The sequence below is a fragment of the Danio rerio genome, chromosome 13, assembly GCF_052040795.2.
Source record: "Danio rerio strain M-AB ecotype USA chromosome 13, GRCz13ab, whole genome shotgun sequence".
Classification (NCBI taxonomy): domain Eukaryota; kingdom Metazoa; phylum Chordata; class Actinopteri; order Cypriniformes; family Danionidae; genus Danio; species Danio rerio.
The window spans coordinates 54,242,501-54,270,032 of record NC_141033.1 but is presented as its reverse complement, the minus strand read 5'-3'; the positions used below and the strand labels follow the sequence as shown (position 1 = coordinate 54,270,032).

At 38.4% G+C, this 27,532-nt stretch overlaps 1 protein-coding gene and 1 long non-coding RNA gene across 3 annotated transcripts in view; one reads left to right on the top strand and one right to left on the bottom strand.

Moving 5' to 3' along the window:
• The window catches only part of adgra1b (adhesion G protein-coupled receptor A1b), a 165,345-nt gene that overhangs the window by 98,005 nt on the left and 39,808 nt on the right, over positions 1-27,532 (top strand). For both annotated transcript variants that reach the window (XR_015506527.1, XM_087279865.1), the window contains exons 13-14: positions 5,890-6,067; positions 6,738-6,946. Coding sequence is in view for 1 of the 2 variants with exons in the window: in XM_087279865.1 (XP_087135991.1) it covers positions 5,890-6,067; positions 6,738-6,946 (387 nt within the window). In the remaining variant the exon portion in view is untranslated. The remainder of the gene's footprint in view (positions 1-5,889; positions 6,068-6,737; positions 6,947-27,532) is intronic.
• LOC141377085 (uncharacterized) lies at positions 16,288-21,757 on the bottom strand. The gene is made up of 4 exons (XR_015506528.1): positions 19,796-21,757; positions 19,391-19,529; positions 17,424-19,218; positions 16,288-16,696 (listed from the first exon to the last, which is right to left on the bottom strand). It is a non-coding gene; the product is annotated as an uncharacterized LOC141377085 (long non-coding RNA).

Sequence of the window (27,532 nt, the reverse complement as noted above, 5' to 3'; positions counted from 1 at the left end):
TAATATTGACCTTAAAATGGTGTTTAAAACTATTAAAAACCGCTTTTATTCTAGCCGAAATAAAACAAATAAGACTTTCTCCAGGAGAACAAATATTAGAGGAAACACTGTGAACATTTCCTGAATCTGTTCAACATCATTTGGGAAATATCTGAGCAAGAAAAAGTAACTTTGACTTTAATTGTACTATGATTTTTTAATATATTATACAGCTGAAGTTAAACAGATGCTTTTGTTTGTTTGTTTGTTTGTTCAGTTTGTTAGTGATTCTGGTTTGTAAACTATGGCTGCTGACAGACATGCTTTCAACAGTGACTATCATGAACAGAGCAAAGGAGGAATCTTCATACGCTGTACAAATGAAATGATCTGATGATGAGTTGAATGTGAGCCGCTGTGGCTGTGTGTGTATGTGTGTCTGCAGCTGTAATTACAGTATGTGCACGTGCACGTATGTGTGTGTGTGTGTGAGTGAGTGTGTGTGTGTGTGTTTGTGTGTGTGTGTGTGTGTGTGTGTGTGTGTGGACAGTGCTGCATTGAAGAGCTGCTGGAATGTAATTGTCTGCTGCAGTGCACTCTGGGTAAAGCACGCTCTCAGCTGCATCACATGTGGAGGAAAGATGCATCTGCGTTTATGAATGAATCTCTGGCTACTGGTGTGTGTGTGTGTGTGTGTGTGTGTGTGTGTGTGTGTGTGTGTGTGTGTGTGTGTGTGTGTGTGTGTGTGTGTGTGTGTGTGTACTGTACTCTGGTAAATCCTTTCTATTGTACTGTTTTTCTTTTGATGTATTGCATTTGGGTGACACAGTGACTCGTGGTTAGCTTGTCATCTCACAGCAAGAAGGTTGCTGGTTCGAGCCTCGGCTGGGTCAGTTGGTGTTTCTGTGTGGAGTTTGCATGTTCTCCCCGTGTTGGCGTGGGTTTCCTCCAGGTGCTCCGGTTTCCCCCACAGTCCAAACACATGCGCTATAGGGGAACTGATCAACTACATTGGCTGTAGTGTATGAGTGTGAATCAGTGTGTATGGGTGTTTTTCAGTACTGGGTTGCAGCTGGATGGGCATCCACTGTGTAAAACATATGCTGGAATAGTTGGCGGTTCATTCCACTGTGGCGACCCCCTGATAAATTGAAGAGTGAACTGAAGGAAAATGAATGAATGTTTTTCTTTCATATAAATTGTCCCATAAAAATGAATTTAAATAATGTCTTATTAAATAATTATTAAATTAATTTGATAAATTAAATTCAATTAAGCTGCATTCAGTTTTAATTTATTTATTTCTCTCTGTCACGCATACTATATATGGCAAATGTGCTATTATCTACTATTACTTCTATATAAGCATACAATTTTAATATATTATCAGTTTTGTTTCTTTTGAATTTGTTTGAGGAATAAAAAAATGTATTATATATATATATATATATATATATATATATATATATATATATAATTGTTATTATCATATTATAATTATCATTATTATGCAGTTTTAAAAAATATATTTTTTAGAAACATTTATATGTAAACTGGAAAAATAATCTAACATTATATTTTCTGTATATAAACTACCTGACAGAAGTCTTGTGGCCTATCCAAGTTTTGGGAACCCAAATAATAAGTTGACTAGTTGGTGATTTGGTGTCAGAAGTGTCTCTATGAAAGGTGAAGGCCTCTAGATTTTGCTGATTTGAGCTCAATAAATCTGATCATGTCTTGATGTTGACTGATTTGATGAGGACAGTGCGGTCTGACTCTGCTCAGACTAAAGTGTCATCACTGAACAGAAATAATGTCCAGTATAGAATATAAAGTCCTGCTGCAGTGGAGACAGAATGAATATTGTGTCTGACTCCATCATGAGCTTGGAGGACTGCATCCATACATCTCTGACATGACTCAAATCACTGATTAATAAAGTCATCTGGAATGAAGAAGAAAGCCTTCAGCAGGATCCCAGAGTTCATCAAGTCATCTTCAACACCTCCTTCATCTTACCCCAGACATGCTCAATAATGTTCATGTCTGGTGACTGGGCTGGCCAATCTTGGAGCAGCTTGACCTTCTCTGCTTTCAGGAGCTTTGATGTGGAGGCTGTAGTATGAGAAGGAGCGCTATCCTGCTGGAGAATTGTCCCTCTCCTGTGGTTTGTAATGTAATGGGCAGCACAGATGTCTTGATACCTTAGCCTGTTGATGTTGATCATCCACTCTGCAGATCTCTCCATACTGAATGAACCCCAAACCATGATTTCTCCTTCACCAAACTTGACTGATTTCTGTGAGAATCTTGGTCCATGCTGGTTCCAGTAGGTCTTCTGTTTGGGATGATTGGGATGCAGATCAACAGATGATTCATGAGAGAAATCCACCTTCTGACACTTTCACACATCATCAACTAGAAGTCGAGTTATTATGTGTTGTTCCTAAAACTTGGATAGGCAACAAGACTTTTGTCAGGCAGTGTGATTGTAAATACACTCTCAGAAATAAAGCTTTTCAAAAGGTACAAAATTGTAGCTGAAGGGTCTATTTTGTTAGCTCAGAGGTACATTTTAAGTGCATTTGGGTACTAATATGTACCTTGAGGTATTACTGCAGACTCTATAGGTACAACTTTGTATCTTTTAAAAAGGTAACTGCCCGTGACAGCTCCTGTACCTGTATTTCTGAGAGTACATATAAATAAGTCACACAGTTTTGTGGGCTTTTTTTAAATGCACAGTCAGTCAATCAGTAAACCAGTCAATAAATGCCCTCCATTAATTAGGACTTTTTTCATACCAAATATTTTTTAACAGTAAATGTACTGGTGATCATACACAAGCTATATAGGCTAACTCGAACCTGTGGATGCATCTAAAATAAACCTGAAAACTGAGACTCTGTTTATCTCCGGCCAGTGTATATAATGAGAAATGTGCAGCCGCAGCTAAAGCGTTTTAAAGTGTTTGAGCTTTGGCAGATCTTCAGTGTTTAGCAGAGCAGCGTATCTGCCTCAACATCTGCTTATCGGCTTTAATCTCACATGCACTTTCAACAGGGCACAAAAAGAGGAGGAAACACATGCTTTCCCTGCCCTCTAGGACCTGCAGCAGACACTGACGCATGATTCCTCGCTATTCTAGCAGATAAAGAGGTGAAGCTTTACCATGATGAGGATCCCAGTGTCCTGACCAAATTACCCCTATTGGCCCTTACCGGCCTCCCAGTCATCCCCATCCACTGAATTGGCTCTATCACTGTCTCTCCACTCCACTTATTGCTGGTGTGTGGTGAAGCACTGGTGCTGTTGTCCTGTGGCTGCCGGAGCATCATCCAAGTGGAGCTGCACACTGGTGGTGGTGTGGAGAGACCCCCTCATGATTGTGAAGTGCTTTGGGTGTATGACCATGCATGATTAATGCGCTATATGGATACACACATTACATGACATCATGATATTTCAGTGCAGTTGACTTTATTAGGAGCTGTAGGTGTTGTTTTGTTTGTGTGTTTGTTGCAGCACAGGATGGAATTTGATGTATGAGACATTTCACATAAGTAGATGTGCGATATGGCTGTATATCGGCACTGTGCCTTTAGGGTCCCGCCAGTGCCATTATAAAGCAATATTGCACTGCTATGAATGTGATATTGCATTTATACAACAGTTCGATGAAATAATAACGTATATAAAAAAAAGAAAGTCTTTAGAGAGTCTTAAAATCCTTTTGTATGAGGAACTACTTTCTTCCACCATTCATGTACATCTGCAGCAGACATCAGAGCAGTAGAACCGTTGTTAATTTACCAACGTCACTATAGAGCTAGTGTTTGAACGATTCTCTATAGCATGATGTCCTAAGTGATGACAAAACAGCTGATTTTGCTCACATTTTAATATTAGAAGGCTGAACAGCAGGAAATGTCATCAGTCTACAGAGATTTCCCAGTATTACTCTGTTGCAATCAGGAGAACAGAATAATTAACCCTGAAAAAACAAAGCAAACACTAGCAGATTACTATGGTATAAATACAACATACAAAGGAGAGAGAGATTGACTTAGTCACTTACCTGTTGTATAATGATTTGATCAGCTATAGTTTAAAATTTACAGAGTTTTTCTCCTTTAAGGGCTTATTATGTGGTTTCTGTCGCCCTCTTGTGGCGGAACGTCAACCCTCTTTGCTCTGCCCAATGTCAGGCTGATGTCCGCCGATGTACTGAAACTCTGAAATGATGAATATTTAAAATAGGCACTATCCTTATAAATAAACTGCATAGCTGCAATCTAAACAACTACATTCTCATCTAAAAAAGCCTCAAAAGTGCATGAAGTTGTCCAACAGCTGCAATATTTGTCAAGCTGTAGTGAGTTTACTGATGTGCTATTAATTTATGTGGGCGGAGTAATACACAAGAGTGAAGAGGCAGTAGGAGTGCTGATGTTGCAGAAATTCTCATGGCTATCATATGATCATCGTCATATCTTATCAGATCATCACAGACACACGGTCCTACTTATCAGGTTCAAAAATAACGTTGGTCAAATATTATTTAAATCCTATAAGTTTATTAATGGCGAGGCAGTGGGGCAGTAGGTAGTGCAGTCGCCTCACAGCAAGAAGGTCGCTGGTTCGAACCTCGGCTCAGTTGGTGTTTCTCTGTGGAGTTTGCATGTTCTCCCTGCCTTCGCGTGGGTTTCCTCCGGGTGCTCCGGTATCCCCCACAGTCCAAACACATGCAGTACAGGTGAATTGGGTAGGCTAAATTGTCCGTAGTGTGTGAGTGTGTGTGTCTACCTTTACACTTTGACACAGCAGAAAGTTCTAACCAGCAGGCCCGTGTCATATGCTATACAGTACAGATACTTAATAAATAACCCACTATAAATTAAAAGAATTAACGTATGCTTTTTTTGTTTTCACAAGCTTTGGAGACGTAACATAAATCCCGCTTTTAGTCTAAATAATAGGTCACCTACAGCTTTCGCCATGAGGCTGTGCTCAAAATGACATCAATGTTTTCAAAGTGCGCAGCAAAGGGAGCACAATTGTACACATGAAGATGAACTGTACAAATATTTTGAAAGCAAATCACACTAAGAGAGATGAGCTTAATGCTTTTTTATTTTTAATCATCCCAAGTTTAAATGTTAGAATGTTCTAAATGAATAGGGCATAGGGGGGGATACGTGGGAATAGAACACAGCCTGGAACTGTTTCTAACTACAGCTCCAGAGGTGTAGTTGCAAGTGCACAAGTTTGCGATGCAGTTTGCGAATGTTCGTTGAATCGACGAATTTGGGAAGTGTCAAATCAACAAACTATGTTTGTAACGACAGAACTTGCGACCTTAGGTGGCAAACGATGGTTTTGGGAAATGCACCCCTGGTCTATACTTCACATAGACAGTGAATTGACGCCTATTGCTTGCTGCAAGAATAAAACTAATTATAATATAATATTTAAGTCTGAAATTTCCTTCATAATAGTCTTATAAAGTTTTTGACTTTGTGAAACTCTTGTCTAGTTGACTTCATTAGTACCTGTAGGTGTTTTGTTTGTTTGTCGCAGCAGAGGTTTGCATTTAACGCAATCAAATACCATCATCAGACACACAAGTTCCCACTGAAAACTCAGGTTAAACACAGTTTAATAGTTTATAAATCCTAAAACGTTTAATTTTCTGAAGATGATGATGATGATGATAACTCCTCTGCTTGATCAGTCTGCTGCTGCTGCTGCTGCTTTAAGCTGGTGGTCAAAATCATTTCACCTCTGCGGCAGAACAGCAGGACGGATAAAGCTCCACACACACACACACACACACGCGCGCGCGCGCACACACAGACACACTGCGCATCACATGCACATGTCTGACATCAGTTTCCCCGTCTGCAGAACACGGTGGCCATCGCTTCCATACACCTCCCGCTGGCGGTGGAGAACTCCACCTGTAAGCTGCAGCTGATCGTCTTCCGCAATGGAAAGCTGTTTCCGTGCACCGGGAATTCATCAAACCTTGCGGACGATGGGAAGCGCAGGAGCGTCTCGACACCAGTTGCGTTCACCAAATTAGGTAAGTGTGCAAGCTTGCGCGGGCATTTCACCTGATGCATCATCCTGGGTTAATTAGTGACGCGGTTTTCGCATGCACGCGTAAAGCAGCTGCGATGCGTGATCGAGTGCGTGCTTATTCTCAATTATTAATAATGCATGCGTATTTTTGTATCTGTAGTTTACTTTCCAATTGCGTGATTTCAGTTAAATGAGAAAGCCTTAACAGTTGCGATGCAATATGGAGTGCGTAGCTATTCTCTCTCATAAGGCATGCTTATTTTTCTGGAATCTGTATGTTTTGTGAGTGCACTTGCGTTATTTGCGCATGCAATTAAACGAGAAAGCGTAAACATCAGCGAGTGTGTAGTTATTATATTTTATTAATAAATGCATGCTTATTTTTAATCTATTTTGTGAGCATGCAACTAAATGAGAAAGTGTAAACAGTCGCGATGCATCAAAGTGCGTATGGCTTCTCATTTATTAATGATTGCGTGCTTATTTTGGAATCTGTCTGTTTTGTGAGTGCTCTCTCCGCATGCTAATAAATGAGAAAGCGTAAACAGTTGCGATGCATTCGCTATTCTCATTTATTAGTAATTGCATGCTTAATTTTGTAATCTATGTGGCTGGTGAGTGCACTTTCCACTTGGGTTGTTACTTGACGCAATGTCTTGCTCTCCGTGCAGATGGGTGTAGCCCCTGGAGCCCCGTGCAGCCGGTTACCGTCGCTCTCCGCCACTTCTCGCTGGGTGTAGACCCCACCGCGGCATACTGGGATTTTGACCTGCTGGATGGACACGGCGGCTGGCGGGCGGAGGGCTGCCATATAACCGGCTCCGCGCACAACACCACCACCATCCGCTGCGCGCAGCACAATAATCTGGCCGTGCTCATGGTAAGAGTCGGGTTTGAATGCACAACTGCTGCAAGGGCGAATGCTGTGAGGTGATGCACGTGATCATGACGAGCGCGAAGGACATCAGATCGATATTTAACCCTTGCGCATTGATTGCTCAAATTGACCCCTGTTTCCTTATGTTGTTGGTGGACTTCCAGTATTATGAGATTTTTTGATTGCAAAGCCTGACAGCGTATAGTCATGCTTTCTTGGTGATTGTTGCTGGTTTTCCCTCTTGGGAAGAGGGACAGTGTGTCAGTTTAGTTTTGATCATCAGTTGTCAGCATTAACCCTTTAGATGGGCCTGTGCTGAAGAGTTTCAGGGTTTCTGTGGAGTAAAACAGCAGTGTGTGTGTGTGTGTGTGTGTGTGTGTGTGTGTGTGAACACACCGTGTTCTGAGATCTGAGGGGCTTATTTTGATCTTCTTAGACAAGCTCAGTTGCCGTTTCTGTGTGGAGTTTGCATGTTCTCCCTGCGTTCGCGTGGGTTTTCTCCAGGTGCTCCGGTTTCCCCCACAGTCCAAACACATGTGGTGCAGGTGAACTGGGTAGGCTAAATTGTCTGTTGTGTGTGTGTGTGTGTGTGTGTGTGGATGTTTCCCAGAGATGGGTTGCGGCTGGAAGGGCATCCGCTGCGTAAAAATGTGCTGGATAAGTTGGCGGTTCATTCCGCTGTGGCGACCCCAGATTAATAAAGGGACTAAGCCAGTGGCGCCCCCAGAAAATTTTCTTAGGGGTGGCCAGAAGAGGCCGCTCCAAATCTTGGGGTGGCACACAAAAAAAAATAATGAATTCAGTGTAATGTTATATTTTTGTTTCTGGTAAATGAAATAATGTAGTTTTATTCATTTAATTAATTCTACTTGAAATATTGCAATTTATTCTTTGAAATAATTCAGCAAGTACATGTGCAAACCAAATAAAAATCTATGTTTAGTTTAAAAACGCTTTTCATATACTGTATAAATGACTTCTTTTTTTACGTGCTTTTATTGTACATCATACGGTATATGCCATGTCTAAAATTAATGAAGATTAATGAGTTTATTATTCCCAGTGATGGGTTGCAGCTGGAAGGGCATCCGCTGTGTAAAAATGTGCTAGATAAGTTGGCGGTTCATTCTGCTGTGGTGACCCTGGATTAATAAAGGGACTAAGCAGAAAAGAAAATGAATGAAAGAATAATGAGTTTATTAATAACCCAAACAAATGAACAAACTGAACAAAAGGCATTACTATACACACTCACTATACCTAATAATATTATTTATCCATATTGCTTTTTGAACCATTTTATTAATGCAGCTTCTTTATTGATATACTGTAGCTTAAGGTAAATATTAAATAGCCATTGCTGTCTATCGGGGAGGGTAGTGGTGGTTCTAGTTTAAATGACACCCTGGGCAAACCACCCTATACACCCCCACCTCTCTTGAATTGTTAGATTTGTTATTCAATAAATATAACAATTTATTTATATTTATTCTAAATAAATACAATTAATATTAATATACAATTATTATTCTAAATAAATAACAGAAATCAGTCCTAAATATTACTGGAAAACAACAACTGGAGTGATATGCCAACATCACTTAAGAAACCTTTTGCATGAAAATTAATTATGACAATTCTAAAGAATACAAAAAATGTATTATAGAATTATCTGTGGTCTTAGACCAGATCATGGCTGAGAAATCATGTTATGAAGTCTTACCTCCCTGACTCATTATCCCTCCTTTCTGCTTTAAAGACATGCTTAGTGAAAGTAACATCATCATCATCATCATCATCATCATTATATTATATAAACTTTAAACGACTTTCAAAACTCGCTGCGTGCCGACACTTCTGCACAAAAGGCTGTTACTCCGGTTTCACGGCGCATGAGCGGTGCCTATTATGTCGGCGTGCATGCAAACAACCAACCGGGATTCACACAGGAGTGCGTGAGGCGCGCGGGAATGGTTTTCCGCGCGCATGCGTCAGTTTGCTTTCACCAGCATTGAACCAGAGGGGGAGAGCTACGTCAGTAACACCAACAATAATTTAGTGACTGCATTTTATGTATTTATTTATGTATTTATTTATTTATCTAAATATTGGGAATTTATAAGTTCATTTAAATCAATAATGTCAACCGCAAAATTATATTGGGGTGGCCAAAGGGGTGGCCACAGGGGTGGCCAGAGTTTACCGAGGGGTGGCCGTGGCCACCCCTGGCCACCCCTTGGAGGCGCCCCTGGACTAAGCAGACAAGAAAATGAATGAATGAATGAATGAATGAATGAATGAATGAATAAAGGTAAGGGTGTAACGTTTTCTCTTACACACACAGGGCCGACCCTGTACATTTGGGGACTCTAAGCAGAATAGCAGAATAATTTTAGGGCCGTACCTTGCTCTAATGGTGGAGTATTGCCATTGCAAACTGGCCCACAATGATTTTATTGCTTATTTAATACAATCAATGAAAGAGAAAGGTAAAGCCTGATTTATTCTGCTTAATAATAGCTTGAACATTTTAAAGCAGCACTATTTATGTCAACCAGCAGCTTCAAAAATAAAGAATTAAACAATCTATGTTAAAGGACCTACTTTGTGTCCCAATGGAGTGTTTAAAACATCTAATATAGCAAACAGATTGAAGATTCTATAAATCTTTTTTTTATTTATTTATTTTTTTATTTTTATAAATTCCAAAAGCAAAAACCCTGAAATGAATGGCAGAGAACAATAATTAGCCAAAACAAATAATATAAATTCAATATGAAGAATAATGTTAATATAGAAAAAAAAACATATAGGAGAGCGCGGGGCACAAAGTAACGCGGGGTTAAATGTAACACAGAGTTTTAAGGTATTTGCTCAGGGTTAACCATGGCATGCCTCCAAGGTTTTCACCACACTGTCAGCAGACGTCTTCCTGCCAATTATTGAAGAAAGTTGGCAAAATTTGGTCGAGAAACACTGGAGAAACCGTTTTTGCAGCATAAAAGTATTTTTATTATAGTCAATGTTTTTTTATTTTAAAAAAAAATCTGTGAAAGTATGTTTGTAAAATATGATATTGTTGTGATCACCGTCTTCTAGGCTAAAAGATTAAACCATTTTGAAGGATGTAAAATAAACAGTGACTGCTAGCCAGGTTTGAGGAAACATGACACAGTGGGTTAGTTGTAACAGGGTGTTACAATCAAGCCACACACTGTTGGACACCAATTAAACCAACAAAATAATTTTGAGTGTAAAAAAAAGTGTTAAGAACTTTTTAAATAAAAATGTTTTTTTTTATTAAAAAAATATTGTTTTAATAGAATTGTTTTAACTGCTAATAATGCAAATAAATGCATTGTATAATAATGAATAAATGAATAATAATGCAAATAAATGCATTGCATAATAATGGATAAATGAATAATAATGCAAATAAATGCATTGCATAATAATGGATAAATGAATAATAATGCAAATAAATGCATTGTATAATAATGGATAAATAAATAATAATGCAAATAAATGCATTGTATAATAATGGATAAATAAATAATAATGCAAATAAATGCATTGTATAATAATGGATAAATGAATAATAATGCAAATAAATGCATTGCATAATAATGGATAAATGAATAATAATGCAAATAAATGCATTGTATAATAATGGATAAATGAATAATAATGCAAATAAATGCATTGTATAATAATGTATAAATGAATAATAATAATGCAAATATTTTTCGGTTTTTTTTGGCCGCGAGGGCTGGTGTCCCTAGCTGCTTGCACTCTTAGCAGTCGCGCTTTTTCATTTATTTATTTATTTGACCATAACCTCACTCTTTTTATTCATTATTTCGCTGCAGCTCCGCTCTTCTTATTTATTTTCTCGCAGCCCTGTTAGCAAAATGCAGCTTGCAGGTTAATAATGTCAGCGGCACCTTAGTGAATATAAGAATTCAAAATATTTGAATAAATATTACACCTGCTCAATGAAAATCAGATGATTCACTACATTAACAAATCTGACATAACTTGATCAGAAATCTAAAAAGGGGAGAAAAAGTTTAAGCCATCATTAGTAAATTAATAGTTAAATAGTTAAATACTGTAAATTAAAGTAATACTGTGGTTAAGAATCGTGCAGGTAACAGTGCAATACTTGTTTTTTATTCCAAACACAGCAGCACAATAGCGCCATTGTGGTAAAATGGTCAGCACGTTGCATTATATCGTCGCTGACCCGAGTTTGAACCTCACCAAAATAATATATATATATATATATATATATATATATATATATATATATATATATATATATATATATATATATATATATATATATATGTATATATATATATATATATATATATATATATATATATATATATATATATAGATAGATAGATAGATAGATATATTTGTGTACATATATATATATATATATATATATATATATATATATATATATATATATATATATATATATATATATATATACACACACACACACACACACACACACACACACACACACACACACATACATACATACATATAGATATAAAAAAACATATATATAAAATATATATATATATACATACATATATATATATATATATATATATATATATATATATATATATATATATATTTTTTTTTTTTTTTTTTTTTTTTTTTTTTTTTTGTATATGTAATACTGATTGGGTTACTTATATGGGTGTAAATATTTTATTTTTATTTTTTTGTGTGACCACCGTTACAAAGGACTGGATATCTATAAAGAGTTTTGCACAGAGTATATATTCAGCTATTGCAGGAAAGGACATTGTGATGTAATAAAGAACAGTGTTGGAGATTTAGCAACCTATAATATTCTCATATTTATGAGTTTGAAGACGTGATAGTGTCATTAGAAACTGAATTGGAAATGACCTTATTTTAATATAGTCAGTCGTGAACTGAGCTGGACCGGCCCTGGCCCAGAGTGCATGAAAACATGTCCAAGGGTTAAAGGAAGGCTTGTTTGCATGTAGCTGTTTTTGTAATACGTGCACTCTGGGTTGTGTTGACTTAGTGTTGGGTTAAATCTGGACAGACTCGATTGTCTGGCTAAAATGTGTCATTCAGCAGTAACTGCAGAGAATGAACTGGATGAGAATGCAGTTTCTGTCATAATTGGAGGCAAATGCTTGTGTTACACTGCAGTGCTGAAATCTGCATACAGTACATTCAGTTCAATTCACCTTTATTTGTACAGCGCTTTTACAATTGTGATTGTGTCAAGCAGCTTCACATAGAAGATCTTAGTCAATGTGAACAGTGTAGTTCAGAGTTTCAGTTCAGTTCAGCTCAGTTCAGTGTGGTTTAATAATCACTACTGAGAGTCCAAACACTGAAGAGCAAATCCATATTTGCTGCTATCTCAGTGCATACAGTTTTGTTTGTTTTAAAATGACCCAGCATTGTCAAATATGGACAAACACAACATTGGGTCATTTTAAAGCCAAAGCTTTGTGCACTCACAAAAAGATGTTTGCGGTTTGTTCAAACTGCTTGTTGAAAATGAGCTGACTTAACACAATTCTTTAGTTTTTGGGGAAAAATCGTAATTGTTCCATGTTTAATCCACTTAAATTTGTCAAATCTAAATACATTAACTTAATTCCTTCAAGTTGCTGCAAAACAAATCGCCTGAATTGCAATGCATTTTTTTACAGTGTAAACAAAAGCATGTTAGTATAAGGTGCGTTAAGTTTGTGTTTAGCACATAATTTATTTGTTTTCCTTTGGCTTAGTCCATTTATTAATCAGGGGTCACCACAGCGGAATGAACCGCCAACTATTTCGGCATATGTTTTACTCAGCCGATGCCTTTTCAGCTGTAACCCATCACTGGGAAACATTTATTGACACTCATGAGCACACATACACTATAGACAATTTAGCCTACCCAATTGACCCGTACCACATGTTTTTGGACTTGTAGGGGAACCCGAAGAGAAATTTGGAAGGAGCTAAACTAAATGTATACACTAGTAAAAGCTGGGTTGTCATATAGGGGTTGGGTCAAATATGGACAAACTTAACTGTTGAATAAATAAAGTGTTGTTTAAATGTAATTAAGGGCGGCTCAGTGGTCAGCACTGTGCTCTGGTTTCCCCCAAAGTCCAAACACATGCGCTATAGGGGAATTGAGGAACTAAATTGGCCATAGTGTGTGTGTGTGTGTGTGTGTGTGTGTGTGTGTGTGTGTGTGTGTGTACATGTTTTTGTGACATATCAGGACACAAATCTGTATAATGACATGGGTATGACACAGGTATTACAAAAAGGAGGTGATTTATGAGGCCATTGGTGACGTCCTCACTTCTCAAAATGCTTATAAATCCCACAGGATGAGTTTAATCAGAGAGTAAAGCTGCACACAGTCTCCTGTGATGGTTGGGTTTAGGGGTGAGGGCAATATAATATACGGTTTGGAAAGTATAAAATGAATGAAAACCTATGTAATGTCCCCACTTTTCACAAAAACAAACGTGTGTGAGTGTGTTTTAGTGTGTATGGGTGTTTCCAAGTACTTGGTATTGCAGCTGAAAGGGCATTGCTGGAATAGTTGGTGGTTCATTCCGCTGTGGTGACCCCTAATGAATAAAGGGACTAACCTGAAGGAAAATGAACAAATTAATTAATGTGATTGAAAAAAAAAAAGATCCTAACGCTGGTTTTGTCCATATGTGACCCAACATTGGGTCATTTTAAAGCCGAGGCTTTGTATACAAAAGCATGTTATTATAGGTTGTGTTGAGTTTGAGTTTAGCAAATAATCAAACACTTTATTTATTTATTTATATATTAATGTTGGAATGCAATTAGCATTTTATCCTAAACTAAAATTTATAATACTAAACAATGATGGGTTGTCAAATCTCAATGTTGGGTCAAATATGGACAAACTCAACTGTTGGATTAAACAAAGTTAAAAAAAAAAGTAATAGATTAAATGTAATTAAAAAGAATAATCCTAACTGCAGCACCGAGCAGCATTTGTGTATGTACACTAGCTGACAAACGTCTAGTGGCCTATCCCAGTTTTATGAACACAAATAATAAGTTGACTTCTAGTTGATGATTTGGTGTCAGAAGTGTCTTTATGAAAGGTGAAGGCCTCTAGATTTTGCTGATTTGAGCTCAATAAATCTGATCATGTCTTGATGTTGACTGATTTGATGAGGACAGTGCGCTCTGACTCTGCTCAGACTAAAGTGTCATCACTGAACAGAAATAATGTCCAGTATAGAATATAAAGTCCTGCTGCAGTGGAGACAGAATGAATATTGTGTCTGACTCCATCATGAGCTTGGAGGACTGCATCTATTCGTCTCTGACATGACTCACATCACTGATTAATAAAGTCATCTGGAATGAAGAAGAAAGCCTTCAGCAGGATCCCAGAGTTCATCAAGATTCATCTTCAACACCTCCTTCATCTTACCCCAGACATGCTCAATAATGTTGATGTCTGGTGACTGGGCTGGCCAATCCTGCAGCAGCTTGACCTTCTCTGCTTTCAGGAGTTTTGATGTGGAGGCTGAAGTATGAGCAGGAGCGCTATCCTGCTGGAGAATTGTCCCTCTCCTGTGGTTTGTAATGTAATGGGCAGCACAGATGTCTTGATACCTCAGGCTGTTGATGTTGATCATCCACTCTGCAGATCTCTCCATACTGAATGACCCCAAACCATGATTTCTCCTTCACCAAACTTGACTGATTTCTGTGACAATATTGGTCCATGCTGGTTCCAGTAGGTCTTCTGTGATGATTGGGATGCAGATCTACAGATGATTCAGCAGAGAAATCCACCTTCTGACACTTTCACACATGATCAAGTTATCCACCAAAAGACTTTTGAAATGTAGAGTAGATTTCAGTACTGCTGTGTATCATGCATTTGCTTCTAACTATGAAAGAAACTGCACTTGAGTGCATTTTTCTAGTTTGTTTGATAACTGAAAGCAAATGCATGTTCACACTACAGTGCTGGCAGTGAGGCAGTATTTATGTTAGTCCTGTTTAGTCATTTAATACAAAAGCAAGCAAATAGCTGGTGCACTGGCATAGAATATAGCAGTTAATGTAACACTTGATTTTTTTATGTGTTGGATTGTAAGGAGCTAAATTAAAATCTATACACAATAAAAGTGCTGGGTTATTTTAGCCCAATGTTGGGTCGAATATGGACAAACCCAGCCGTTGGGTTAAAAATGAGCCCAATAAACAATTATATACTGTATATAGCAGGCGCACAGAGCTCGAATACTGCAGAAAATCCTATGTGTGCTTGATGCATTGGCAGTTTCTTTTATAATTTGAGGCAAATGTAGTGCTGGATTATCCATTTGTTTTCAATCATACTAACCTGTCGTGGTGATTCTATAGTTGCTGTGGTAACAATAACTAGTAATTGATATATGGTGATGATTCTATAGTTGCTATGGTAACAAACTGTCGTAATTGATCTAATGTGTTGATCCTGTAGTTCCTATAGTAACAAAAACTATAATTGATTTGTTGAGGTGATAGTTGCTATGGTAACAACCACTATTCTAATTAATCTGTGGTGGTGATTCTATAGTTGCTATTGTAACAAACTATAGTAATTGATCCGTTGGGGTGATTATATAGTTGCTATGGTAACACAAAAACTATAGTAACTAATCTGTTGTGGTGATTCTATAGTCACCATGGTAACACCGCTATACTAATTGATATGTGGTGGTAATTCTAGTTGCTATGGTAACACAACTATAGTAATTGATCTGTTGTGGTGATTCTACAGTTGATATGGTAACACAACAACTATAGTAATTGATCTGTTGTGGTGAGTCTACAGTTGCTATGGTAACACAACAACTATACTGTAGTAATTGATCTGTTGTGCTGATTCTACAATTGCTATGGTAACACGACAACTATAGTAATTGATCTGTTGTGGTGAGTCTACAGTTGCTATGGTAACACGGCAACTATACTAAATGATATGTGGTGGCATTTCTAGTTGCTATGGTAACATGACAACCATAGTAATTGATCTGTGGTGGTGATTCTATAGTTACTATGGTAACACGACAACTATAGTAATTGATCTGTGGTGGTGATTCTGTAGTTGCTATGGTAACAAACTATTGTAATTGATCCGTTGGGGTGATTATATAGTTGCTATGGTAACACAACTATACTAATTGATCTGTGGTGGTAATTCTATAGTTGCCATAGTAACACAGCTATACAAATTGATCTGTGGTGGTGATTCTATAGTTGCTATGGTAACACAATTATACTAACTAATGTGTTGGTGATTATATAGTTGCTGTGGTAGCACAAAAACTACAGTAATTAATCTGTTGTGGTGATTTTATAGTTGCTATAGTTTGTCACACTGCAATACCCCACAGTTTACTGTACTAAAAACGAAAGTATACTGCAGTATTTATTACAGTTTATCAGTTGACTGTGGTTAATACAGTAAGCTGGAACATTCAATAAAGAGTTGTAAATACTATAGTATATACAGTATAATGCAGTTTACTATAGTAAACTGCTACAATATTTTTTTTTTCGTGCAGAATTTTCTAAATGTAAGCATACACACATTGCCATATCAGTATTTTGAGAGTTGACATGCATGCAATTCGAGAGATAGAGTTGCACTTTTCCATGGCGACCACTAAGTTTGAGGCGGCTCTGAGGCTGTGTTGTTTTCAGGGCCGGAGTGGGACTCATTTTCAGCCCTGGAGTTTCAAGCCAGACCGGCCCACCTCAGTTCACGACTGATTCCAATTCAGTTACTAATGGCACTATCACGTCTTTTTCAAGAAAACTGCTGCTTTAGAAATTCAAATGTTCAACAGCCCTAACAGTATTTTATGTCTTAACAATAAAATCGAAAAAAAAAAAAAGATTTTTCATGGGAGATTCGATCACAGGTCTATACCATTGAAATGCAATGTGCTTACCACTGGACCACATTGGCGCTATAACAGTGAGAGTAAAAACTGTAATAACTGTTTCTTTTGACGGCTCAATCTTTTTCTTCTATTTTTAGATTTCTGATCAAGTTATGTCAGATTTATTAATGTAGTGAATCATTTGATTTTCATTGAGCAGGTGTTTTATTCATTTTATTCGAATTCTTATATTCACTAAGGTGCCGCATTAGTTGCATTACATCATCATCATTAACGTTAGTTAACCTGCAGGCTGCATTTTTCTCACGGGGCTGCGAGAAAATAAATAAAAAGAGCGGCACTACGGTAAAATAATGATTAAAAAGAGTAAAGCTATGGCCAAAAAATAAATAGAAGAAAAAAGTGTGACTGCTGAGAGTGCAAGCAGCTAGGGACACCGGCCCTCGCGGCCAAAAAACAGACCGGCCCACCGGGAATTCTCCCGGTCCTCCCGATTAGCCAATCCGGGCCTGGTTGTTTTCCACTGGAGAGTTGAAGCAGCATTACAGCCGCTTCTGATACTGACAGCTCACAGCTGCATGTTTTCATCCCACCTTTTATTCTGCGTTTGGATCTTAACGCCGAATCTGAAGCAGATCACAGTCAAAGTGCTGCAGGAATCAAACCCAATCCCTAACACATCCGACTTCAGTGCTGTATCCAGCCGGATCTTAAAGGATTCTTTGTTCATCCCATTAGGATTGCTTCCAATTAGGATGGAAATACCAATAGAAATCCGCCTGGACTAGGCAAGGATCTCGGAAAGCCCTTATACAACAACTTTTCCTTAAAGGCACATCGCTGCCGGATTTGTGCAGGCTTTTGCGCGCTGCGTGTGAATGCTGGCAGCTCGTGCTTTATGCACTCCTGAAGGACCGAGTGTGTGTTAGCTATAATAATAAGTGTACTGGCGAAATGACTAATTAGCGGGCGCTTCTTCATTCTCCGCCACTCTATGGGTCTCCTTCCGGACTCATGCTCGGGATATGCAGGATTTCTCCGCCCGAAAGCAGTGATTTGATGAGGATTTCTGGAGCGCAATGGCAGCTCCATGATGTTTACCGACGACTGGGACTCCATCGACTGGGAGGTCAGTCCGGGATTTGTCATCACGAGCATCAGGCGAATGCATCTGCATAAGCGAGTTTATTATTAATAATAATAAATGTGAATGTGATAGTAGTGATGCGACGTGAGGAAACATTAAGTGGTTATGCGCGTGCATGAAAAGCAAAGTGTTTCGCAGTGCACGAATAACTGATGTTTTGTGCATTTAAACAAATGTTTAATTTAATCGCGTGACAAGAAATGCACACACGGCAAACATAGTGCTTTTCGACTAATAAACGCCGCTGTTTGAAGTTGAAAATGTTGCGTTGCGGTTTTAACGCGTGTTGTTTTGCTGTGCATGTGAGCTTGTGAAAGAAATGTGCATGTGTTTGCATGTGTGTGTGTGCGCGAGAGAGAGAGCGAGAGAGAGAGAGCAAGCTGATGCAGTCACCACACCCGCAGTCCGCAGTGTCTGAGAAAAAGCGGTTTTCAAAGCGTTTAGCGACACACACACTTATTTCTGTCGTGATGGGTTGTCGGTGTTTTCTGCTAGGTTGTCGGTGTTTTCTGCTGGTCTGCTGTTTGTGAACCTGTTGCTCAGTTTTGCGCTGCAGATGTTCCAGAGATCACCGCTGGCTCTCCATACACTCTTAAAAGCGTTGAGTTAGTTATTTAACCCAATGGTTGAGTAAAAATATTTGATGCTTTTTTGGGTTATTTTTAACCTTTATTTGGATATTTATTAATAACTCAACCAGTTGGGTTAAATATTTGATGCTTTGTTGGGTTATTTTTAACCTTTATTTAGTTTTTTTTTAAAACTCAACTAGTTGGGTTAAAATTTTTGAATTTCAACAGTCCACTGAATTAACTGACACAGGACTGTACATTCTTAAAAGCGTTGAGTTATTTATTTAACCTCCAATGGTTGAGTTAAAATATTTGATGCTTTGTTGGGTTATTTTTAACCCTTATTTGGCTATTTATTAATAACTCAACCAGTTGGGTTAAATATTTGAGCTTTTGTTGGGTTATTTTTTAACCTTTATTGGGTTATTTAAAAAAAAACTCAGCTAGTTGAGTTAAAATTTTTGAATTTCGACAGTCAACTGGTTTAACTGACACAGGACTGTACAATGTTAAAAACGTTGAGTTATTTATATAACCCAATGGTTGAGTTAAAAATATTTGATGCTTTGTTAAGTTATTTTTAACCTGTATTAGGTTATTTATTTAAAAACTCAACTAGTTGGTTTAAACATTTTGAATTTCATCAGTCAACTGATTTAACTGACACAGGACTGTACACTCTTAAAAACGTTGAGTTATTTATTTAACCCAATGGTTCAGTTAAAAATATTTGATGCTTTGTTAAGTTATTTTTAACCTTTATTTGGCTATTTATTAATAACTCAACCAGTTGGGTTAAATATTTGGTGCTTTGTTGGATTATTTTTTTTAACCTGTTGGGTTATTTATTTAAAAACTGAACAAGTTGGTTTAAAATTTTGAATCAACTGATTTAACTGACTCAGGACACTCTTAAAAACGTTGAGTTATTTATTTAAGCCAATGGTTGAGTTAAAAATGTTTTATGCTTTGTTGAGTTATTTTGAACCTTTATTGGGTTATTTATTTATCAACTCAACCAGTTGGGTTAAAAATTTGAATTTGAACAGTCAACCGATTTAACTGACACAGAAAGGCTGTATTAATATGCGTGTGTAATGTTGTATTTTGCATTATAGTGTTTATTTAAGCTATAACACAATGTTTTTTTTAATCAAATTACTCGCTGTCATTCGCTGTCTTCAAGAAACGACTAAAAACTCAACTATTTAGTTGAAAAGTTCATTTGATTCGATTAAAAAAAGTCTCTAGCACAAACCACTGGTTTACAGTATCCTGTTTCACACAGTGATACCGGTAAATATATGGATTTCTGAAAGGACTTTACCGGTAAATAAAAAAAAAACGCTGTTTTTTTCCAGAAAAACTCAATTTTTCCGGAAAAGAGCATTCACACATCCATTCCAAAGTACCGGTAAATTCTGACATCATTAACCAGAAATGAGCTCTAAGTGGCTGCGCTTGTATTTGTAGACATTTGACTGCATTACAAACTCTGTGGATGATCAGTATTGTGAACAACTTCGATAAAAATATATAGAGAAACACTTTCACATGTCGAGATGTACATGATATGTGTGTGTGCTGGCGCTCACTGGCTATTTCACTGGCACATGCAAAGCTTGAAGATAAACAAACAGCGGCTTATCATAAGCATCTTATCGATAATTATTTACACGGTTGGCATTAAGATGAACACATAATCGTTATCTGACTAACATCTAGCAGATAAATGTGTCTGGGAAAATATTCAAAGGCTTTTATTCTCATAAACCGCGCGGACGTGAATGCGTCTGACTGTTCTGATTGGCTAAAGCAGACGTCTCACATCAGCACGTTCTAGACGTGCACAGGCTCTTTCCGGCAATCTTCCTTCTGCGTTAACACAGCGCAGCATTCCGGCAAATTACCGGTAATCTTACAACTTCTCTTGCTGGAAAATAGCCAGAACAAATATATTGCCTGTAATTTTCCGGAAAGGTCTGTATGTGTGAAAGAGGCTAATGACTTGCCTAATTACCTTACTTTACCCTAATTACCCTAGTGAAGCCTTTAAATGTCACTTTAAGCAGAATACTAGTGTCTTGAAGAATATCTAGTCTAATATTATTTACTGTCATCATGACAAAGAGAAAAGAAATTTAGAGTTATTAAAAATGAGTTGCTTGTGAAATATTTGATAAATAATCACTGTAATTGTCTGATAATGTCTGTGTATTAGCAGCTGTTGTGATTGGGGCTGTTGGTTGAGGTTTGGTGACTCATGAACTGTTTTTCCCGCGTCTCCTGAAATAGCTGTATTTTGATCTGCGTTTCTTTGTAAGCTGAGTCACACACGCTGAGGTTTGCGCACTCACAGACAGACGCTGTGTGTTTAGCAGCTGTTTGCAGGTCAGTTTGCTGATGTGTGTGTGAATGTTTGAGAGGAACAGACGTGTGTTTGTTGGATGCATTACATGAATGTCATCTGTGTTTGTTAAGGATTACCACTAGAACTACCGAGACGAGGCGACGTAGTGGCGCAGTAGGTAGAGCTGTCATCTCACAGCAAGAAGGTCGCTGGTTCGAGCCTCGGCTGGGTCAGTTGGTGTGTCTGTGTGGAGTTTGCATGTTCTCCCTGGGTTCGCATGGGTTTTTCCCCCTGGTTTCCCCCACAGTCCAAAGACATGCAGTACAGGTGAATTGGGTTGGCTAAATTATCCATATTGTATGTGTGTAAATGAGTGTGTGTGGATGTTTCCAGGAGATGGGTTGCGGCTGCGTAAAAACGTGCTGGATAAGTTGCTGGTTCATTCCACTGTGGCGACCCCAGATTAATAAAGGGACTAAGCCGACAAGAAAATGAATGAATGAATGACTACTGTCTGAGACGGTCACGTTTTTAATGTTTGCCTAATTTACACGAACCGGAAGCTGCGACTGTTTTGTGTGTGTGTGTGTGAGCGTGTGTGCATGAGGCAAATCTCAGGAAAACCTGTCTCTGATGATTCTGTGTTTGCTGTTTATCTTCTAAGCAAAGCCTTTAATTCATGCTGTTTTAAAAGGAAAGAAACATCCTTATATAACAGTGATGAGAATCATCATTGAGAATAATTAAAATAAGAAAGAAAATCTACAGCTCTGTGAAAAAAGGGACATTTAGAAACTTATTATTCTTAAAAATAGGCTTTATTTGTTTACGTTTTCATTCACGCCACAGCCAAATCACCCTGCAGCCCAAGAGCAGTTACTTACTGAAGCTAAGCAGGACTGAGCCTGGTCAGTGTCTGGATGGCAGACCGCATGGGAAAACTAGGTTGCTGTTGGCAGTGAGACCAGCAGGGGGCACTCAACCTGTTGTCTGTGTAAGTCCGAATGCCCCAGTATAGTGAAAGGGACTCTATACTGTCACTATACTGTGGTCTTTGTCTATACTATACTGTGGTCTATACTGTCACTATACTGTGGTCAGTGTTAGTCCTAATGCCCCAGTATAATGAACAGGGCACTTTACTGTCACTATACTGCGGACTGTGTTAGTCCTAATGCCCCAGGATAATGAATGGGGCACTATACTGTCAGTATACTGTGGTCTGTGTCTATACAGTCTATACTATACTGTGGTCTATACTGTCACTATACTGTGGTATGTGTGAGTCCTAATGCCCTAGTATAGTGAAGGGGACTCTATACTGTGGTCTGTGTTTATACTGTCTATACCATACTGCGGTCTATACTGTCACTATACTGTGGTCTGTGTTTATACTGTCTATACCATACTGTGGTCTATACTGTCACTATACTGTGGTCAGTGTGAGTCCTAATGCTCTAGTATAGTGAATGGGGCACTATACTCTCAGTATACCGTGGTCTGTGTCTATACTGTCTATACTATACTGTAGTCTATACTGTCACTATACTGTGGTCTGTGTGAGTCCTAATGCCCCAGGATAGTGCATGGGACACTATACGGTCACTATACTGTGATCTGTGTCTATACTGTCTATACTATACTGTAGTCTATACTGTCACTATACTGTGGTCTGTGTGAGTCCTAATGCCCCAGGATAGTGCATGGGACACTATACGGTCACTATACTGTGATCTGTGTCTATACTGTCTATACTATACTGTGCTCTATACTTTCAGTATACTGTGATCTGTGTCTATATTGTCTATACTATACTGTGGTCTATACTGTCACTATACTGTGGTCAGTGTGAGTCCCAATGCCCCAGTATAGTGAAAAGGGCACTATACTGTCACTATACTGTGGTATGTGTCTATACTGTCTATACTATACTGTGGTCTGTACTGTCACTATACTGCAGACTGTGTGCGTCCTAATGCCCCAGTATAATGAACAGGGCACTATACTGTCACTATACTGTGGTCTGTGTCTATACAGTCTATACTATACTGTGGTCTATACTGTCACTATACTGTGGTCTGTGTCTATACGGTCTATACTATACTGCGGTCTATACTGTCACTATACTGTGGTCTGTGTCTATGCTATACTGCGGTCTATACTGTCACTATACTGTGGTCTGTGTCTATACAGTCTATACTATACTGCGGTCTATACTGTCACTATACTGTGGTCTGTGTGAGTCCTAATGCCCCAGTATAGTGAAAAGGACTTTATACGGTCACTATACTGTGGTCTGTGTCTATACTATACTGTGGTCTATACTGTCACTATACTGTGGTCTGTGTGAGTCCTAATGCCCCAGTATAGTGAAAAGGACACTATACGGTCACTATACTGTGGTCTGTGTCTATACTATACTGTGGTCTATACTGTCACTATACTGTGGTCTGTGTTAGTCCTAATGCCCCAGTATAGTGAAAAGGACACTATACGGTCACTATACTGTGGTCTGTGTCTATACAGTCTATACTATACTGTGGTCTATACTGTCACTATACTGTGGTCTGTGTCTATACAGTCTATACTATACTGTGGTCTATACTGTCACTATACTGTGGTCTGTGTCTATACAGTCTATACTATACTGCGGTCTATACTGTCACTATACTGTGGTCTGTGTCTATGCTATACTGCGGTCTATACTCTCACTATACTGTGGTCTGTGTCTATACAGTCTATACTATACTGCGGTCTATACTGTCACTATACTGTGGTCTGTGTGAGTCCTAATGCCCCAGTATAGTGAAAAGGACACTATACGGTCACTATACTGTGGTCTGTGTCTATACTATACTGTGGTCTATACTGTCACTATACTGTGGTCTGTGTGAGCCCTAATGCCCCAGTATAGTGAAGAGGACACTATACGGTCACTATACTGATGTCTGTGTCTATACTGTTTATACTATATTGGGGTCTATACTGTCACAATACTGTGGTCTGTGTGAGTCCTAATGCCCCTGTATAGTGAAGAGGACACTATACGGTCACTATACTGTGGTCTGTGTCTATACTATACTGTGGTCTATACTGTCATTATACTGTGGTCTGTGTGAGTCCTTAAAGCCCAAGTATAGTGAAGGTGACACTATACGGCCACTACAACTACACTGTTAGCATTTTTTGTAAATTACACTGTATTTAACTGTAATATGTACTATATTTTACTGTAGGACAGTCATGCTGTATGTTACTGAATTTTAAAGTTGCATTGAGAACAATACTGTCTATATTGCATTTAAAACGCACAATACTGTAAATACATATACACCAAGATAAATGCTGCTGTATATATTGTAAATACAGTATTTTTGCTGTAATCTATTTACCGTAAGTTACTGTAGATTTTACAGGAAATCATTAACAGTGTAATAAACATAACGCTGAAATGGCCCCCAGATAAAATAAGATTTAAAACCCAGATATAGGCCCTAAATACAGGATTATTACATAAATAAATAAATAAATTCAGTTTGAGTGTTAAACAGTGTGTGAAGCTCAATCTGGCCCGTGATTCACTGAATTGAGAAGCAGATGAAAGCCTTGTGCAGGTAATCATCAAGGACTGCTAATGCTCAGATCTGTCTGTATTAATGGTGTCTTTGCTCATGTAAATGATTAAAGTTAATCAGCGCTCTGCCCCGAGATCTTTCTGTCCAATCCCTTCCGTTTCATTATGTGTCAACAAATAGAGCCGATTTGCTGTGTGCTCTGCTCTGGACAAACACACACTTATTAGAGGTCAGATTCACAAAAACATGTCACGTTTCACTTCACACAGACACACACACACATCTTTATTTAACATTTTCTCTTTTTTTGCATTCCAGTAAAGAACAAATGCATTGAAATTATGCTAATGTTGTCATGCAAATTAGAATATTTCTTGCAGTGCTAATTGCACAGTTACTAGCAGAAAAATAGATAGTATTGTGCATATATTGCACTGTGAATTATGATGTTTATAATATATTTTATAGATTTTTTTTGCATTCCAGTAAATAATGCAATGCAACACTGATGATATTGTCATGCGAATTAGAGAAAAACCCTCGATCGACCCTAAAAATAGCCATATCTTTTGCTTCTGTCACTTTCAAGCCATTGTTAATTGTGGTTTACTGTGTGACGTTGGCCGTGGGCTGTTTTCTGCTGTTTCTGTGTGTGTTGTACTACAGACGCTCTCAGATTTGCCATTGTCACGCTTTAGCAAGGCTGGAATATTAAGCAGCTTCTTAAAGGACTTTCTGGCTCTGTTAAATACAGCAGCTTCACCACACCATTGAGTTAATAGCATCTGAAGGACACACACACACACACACACACACACACACACACACACACACACGTGTATGTGAAGCAGAACGCATGTAAAGGACGAGTGTGTTGGTGCTGAATGTTAATGTGTGTTTCATTGTTGCGTAACGGCGCCATTAATTTGTTCTGGTGTGAATTGGCAGTGTTGAAATCACGCTGTTATGCAACCCAACATCTTTTAGTGTCACTTGAGGTCAAGGCTACATGAACATCAACTCAAATACATGCAAATGTACTATAAAGTGAATAATGGGGGAATCAGCAGAACGTCTGATGAGAAATACTCATTTCTGAAAATGCACCCCTGTATACATTTCTGGAGATCGTGAATTATATAGCTAGAGCAGGGGTCACCAATATCGATCCTGGAGGGCCGGTGTGCCTGCAGGGTTTAGCTCCGACTTGCCTAAACACACCTGCCTGGGTGTTTCAAGTATACCTAGTAAGAGCTTGATTGGCTTGTTCAGGTGTGTTTGATTAGGGTTCGAGCTAAATCTGCTGGACCTCCGGGAACAAGTTTGGTGACCCCTGAGCTGGAGAAACGTATGGTTGCATTTCATCTTTAAAATGAACGCTACAGGGCGGTATGAAGCCGTTCCTTTTCACACTACCAGCTGACCAATTACCTCCGTATGGATGGCTTTACTGCTGTTACCAGTTTGCCCAGTGGCTCGCCGCATACAAGAGGTCTTCATTCCTGCAGCTGTAGACGGGAGCTGTGAGACCCAACTAGATTTCTTGCAGCCCGGGACTAAATTCATGAATAAGCTGCGGTAGCGGTCGGTAACTCTAGTGTAATTTGAACAGGAGCAGGTGGTCTAACAATATATCGCTCCCGAATTTTGGCGTTATTTCTGTACGGTCTTTTTTTTTTTTTTTTAAGTCCAGCAGAGCATGTTAGTTATGCGCCTATTTAGGTCCAAAGACTTGCACACTGCTGAACACACACAGGATGAACAGCAACACACAAATATCTTCACAGATGAAAACAATTAAAGGATTAAAATGATCCAGAAATGATGATTTCCTACATCAATATAAACATAATCCATGCCTTCTCCACCCCAGCAGGCTTTTTCAGTTTATTCATGACGATCTGCATCTGTATAATGGGATTATTATTAGCAGTATTATTGATTATATGCAGATTAATATCAGTTTTAATAAACACAAGTGTAGGTTTGTCCAGCTGTGGGGTTTTGGAGACGTCTACATCAGCATATGTGGATAAGAACAGGACATGTGTTCGGATATAACTCAGTTTTCTGACCACACTTCATTATTATTGTTCATTTATTCCTTTGCTGGAGATCAGAACTTAATTTAGAAATAGTTTTAGCACAAATCTTTGTGCTTAACAAAGGAAATTAAACATGTGGGCTAATGGATGTGTTCAGTGGAGTGAGTTTCCACCGTTTCTGAACTTCACCAAAGTAAAGGAGTAAAGTAAAGTAAAGGAGTAAAGTAAAGTGAAAGTAAAGAGGCTGAATGGAGGAGGCTCGTTCTTTATCTTCGCGCTGCAGATGCTCTGTTTAACTGTTTTCTCGCTAGTGAAGCGTTCAGTTTTTACACTTATAAAGTCGCCATGTAAATAGCAAATGCATCATTGAGCGACACAACTAACTCTTAAAGGGAATAAGAGATGAGACTCTGATTGGTTTAATGCAGGTTATGCTCAAAACACACCCAGAACTCATTAAGAGAATAAACACAACACTGTTAGACCATGCGCCAGGGCGCAGAGCGTATTTATCCATCCCTAAAAAAGCCTTAATGCTTTTGCGCCATGAGCTTTAGACTTTGTGCTTAGATCATTAAAATAGAATCCATCATATTTCTTCCATGCTACAGAGCACCATCTGAACATTTTGTTGTAAATAATATGCGAATGTGCGCATCCAGCGAATGTTACTTCCAACTATCATATGTGCACCACTGCACATCGCTGAGCAGTGCATCTGGTGTGCGCAACCCAATCTCATTCTGAAAACGTAGTCCCGCAGACATTTCTGGAGATACGATTTACATGGCCGGTGGTACATATGGCTGCATTAAATTTTTAAGTGAACGCTATAGGGCAGTGTGACGCCGCTCCTCTGACAGCTCACCTCCGTGTGGAGGCCTTTCCTGCTGCAAATAGTTTGTCCGGTTAGCTCGTCATGTTCGCCG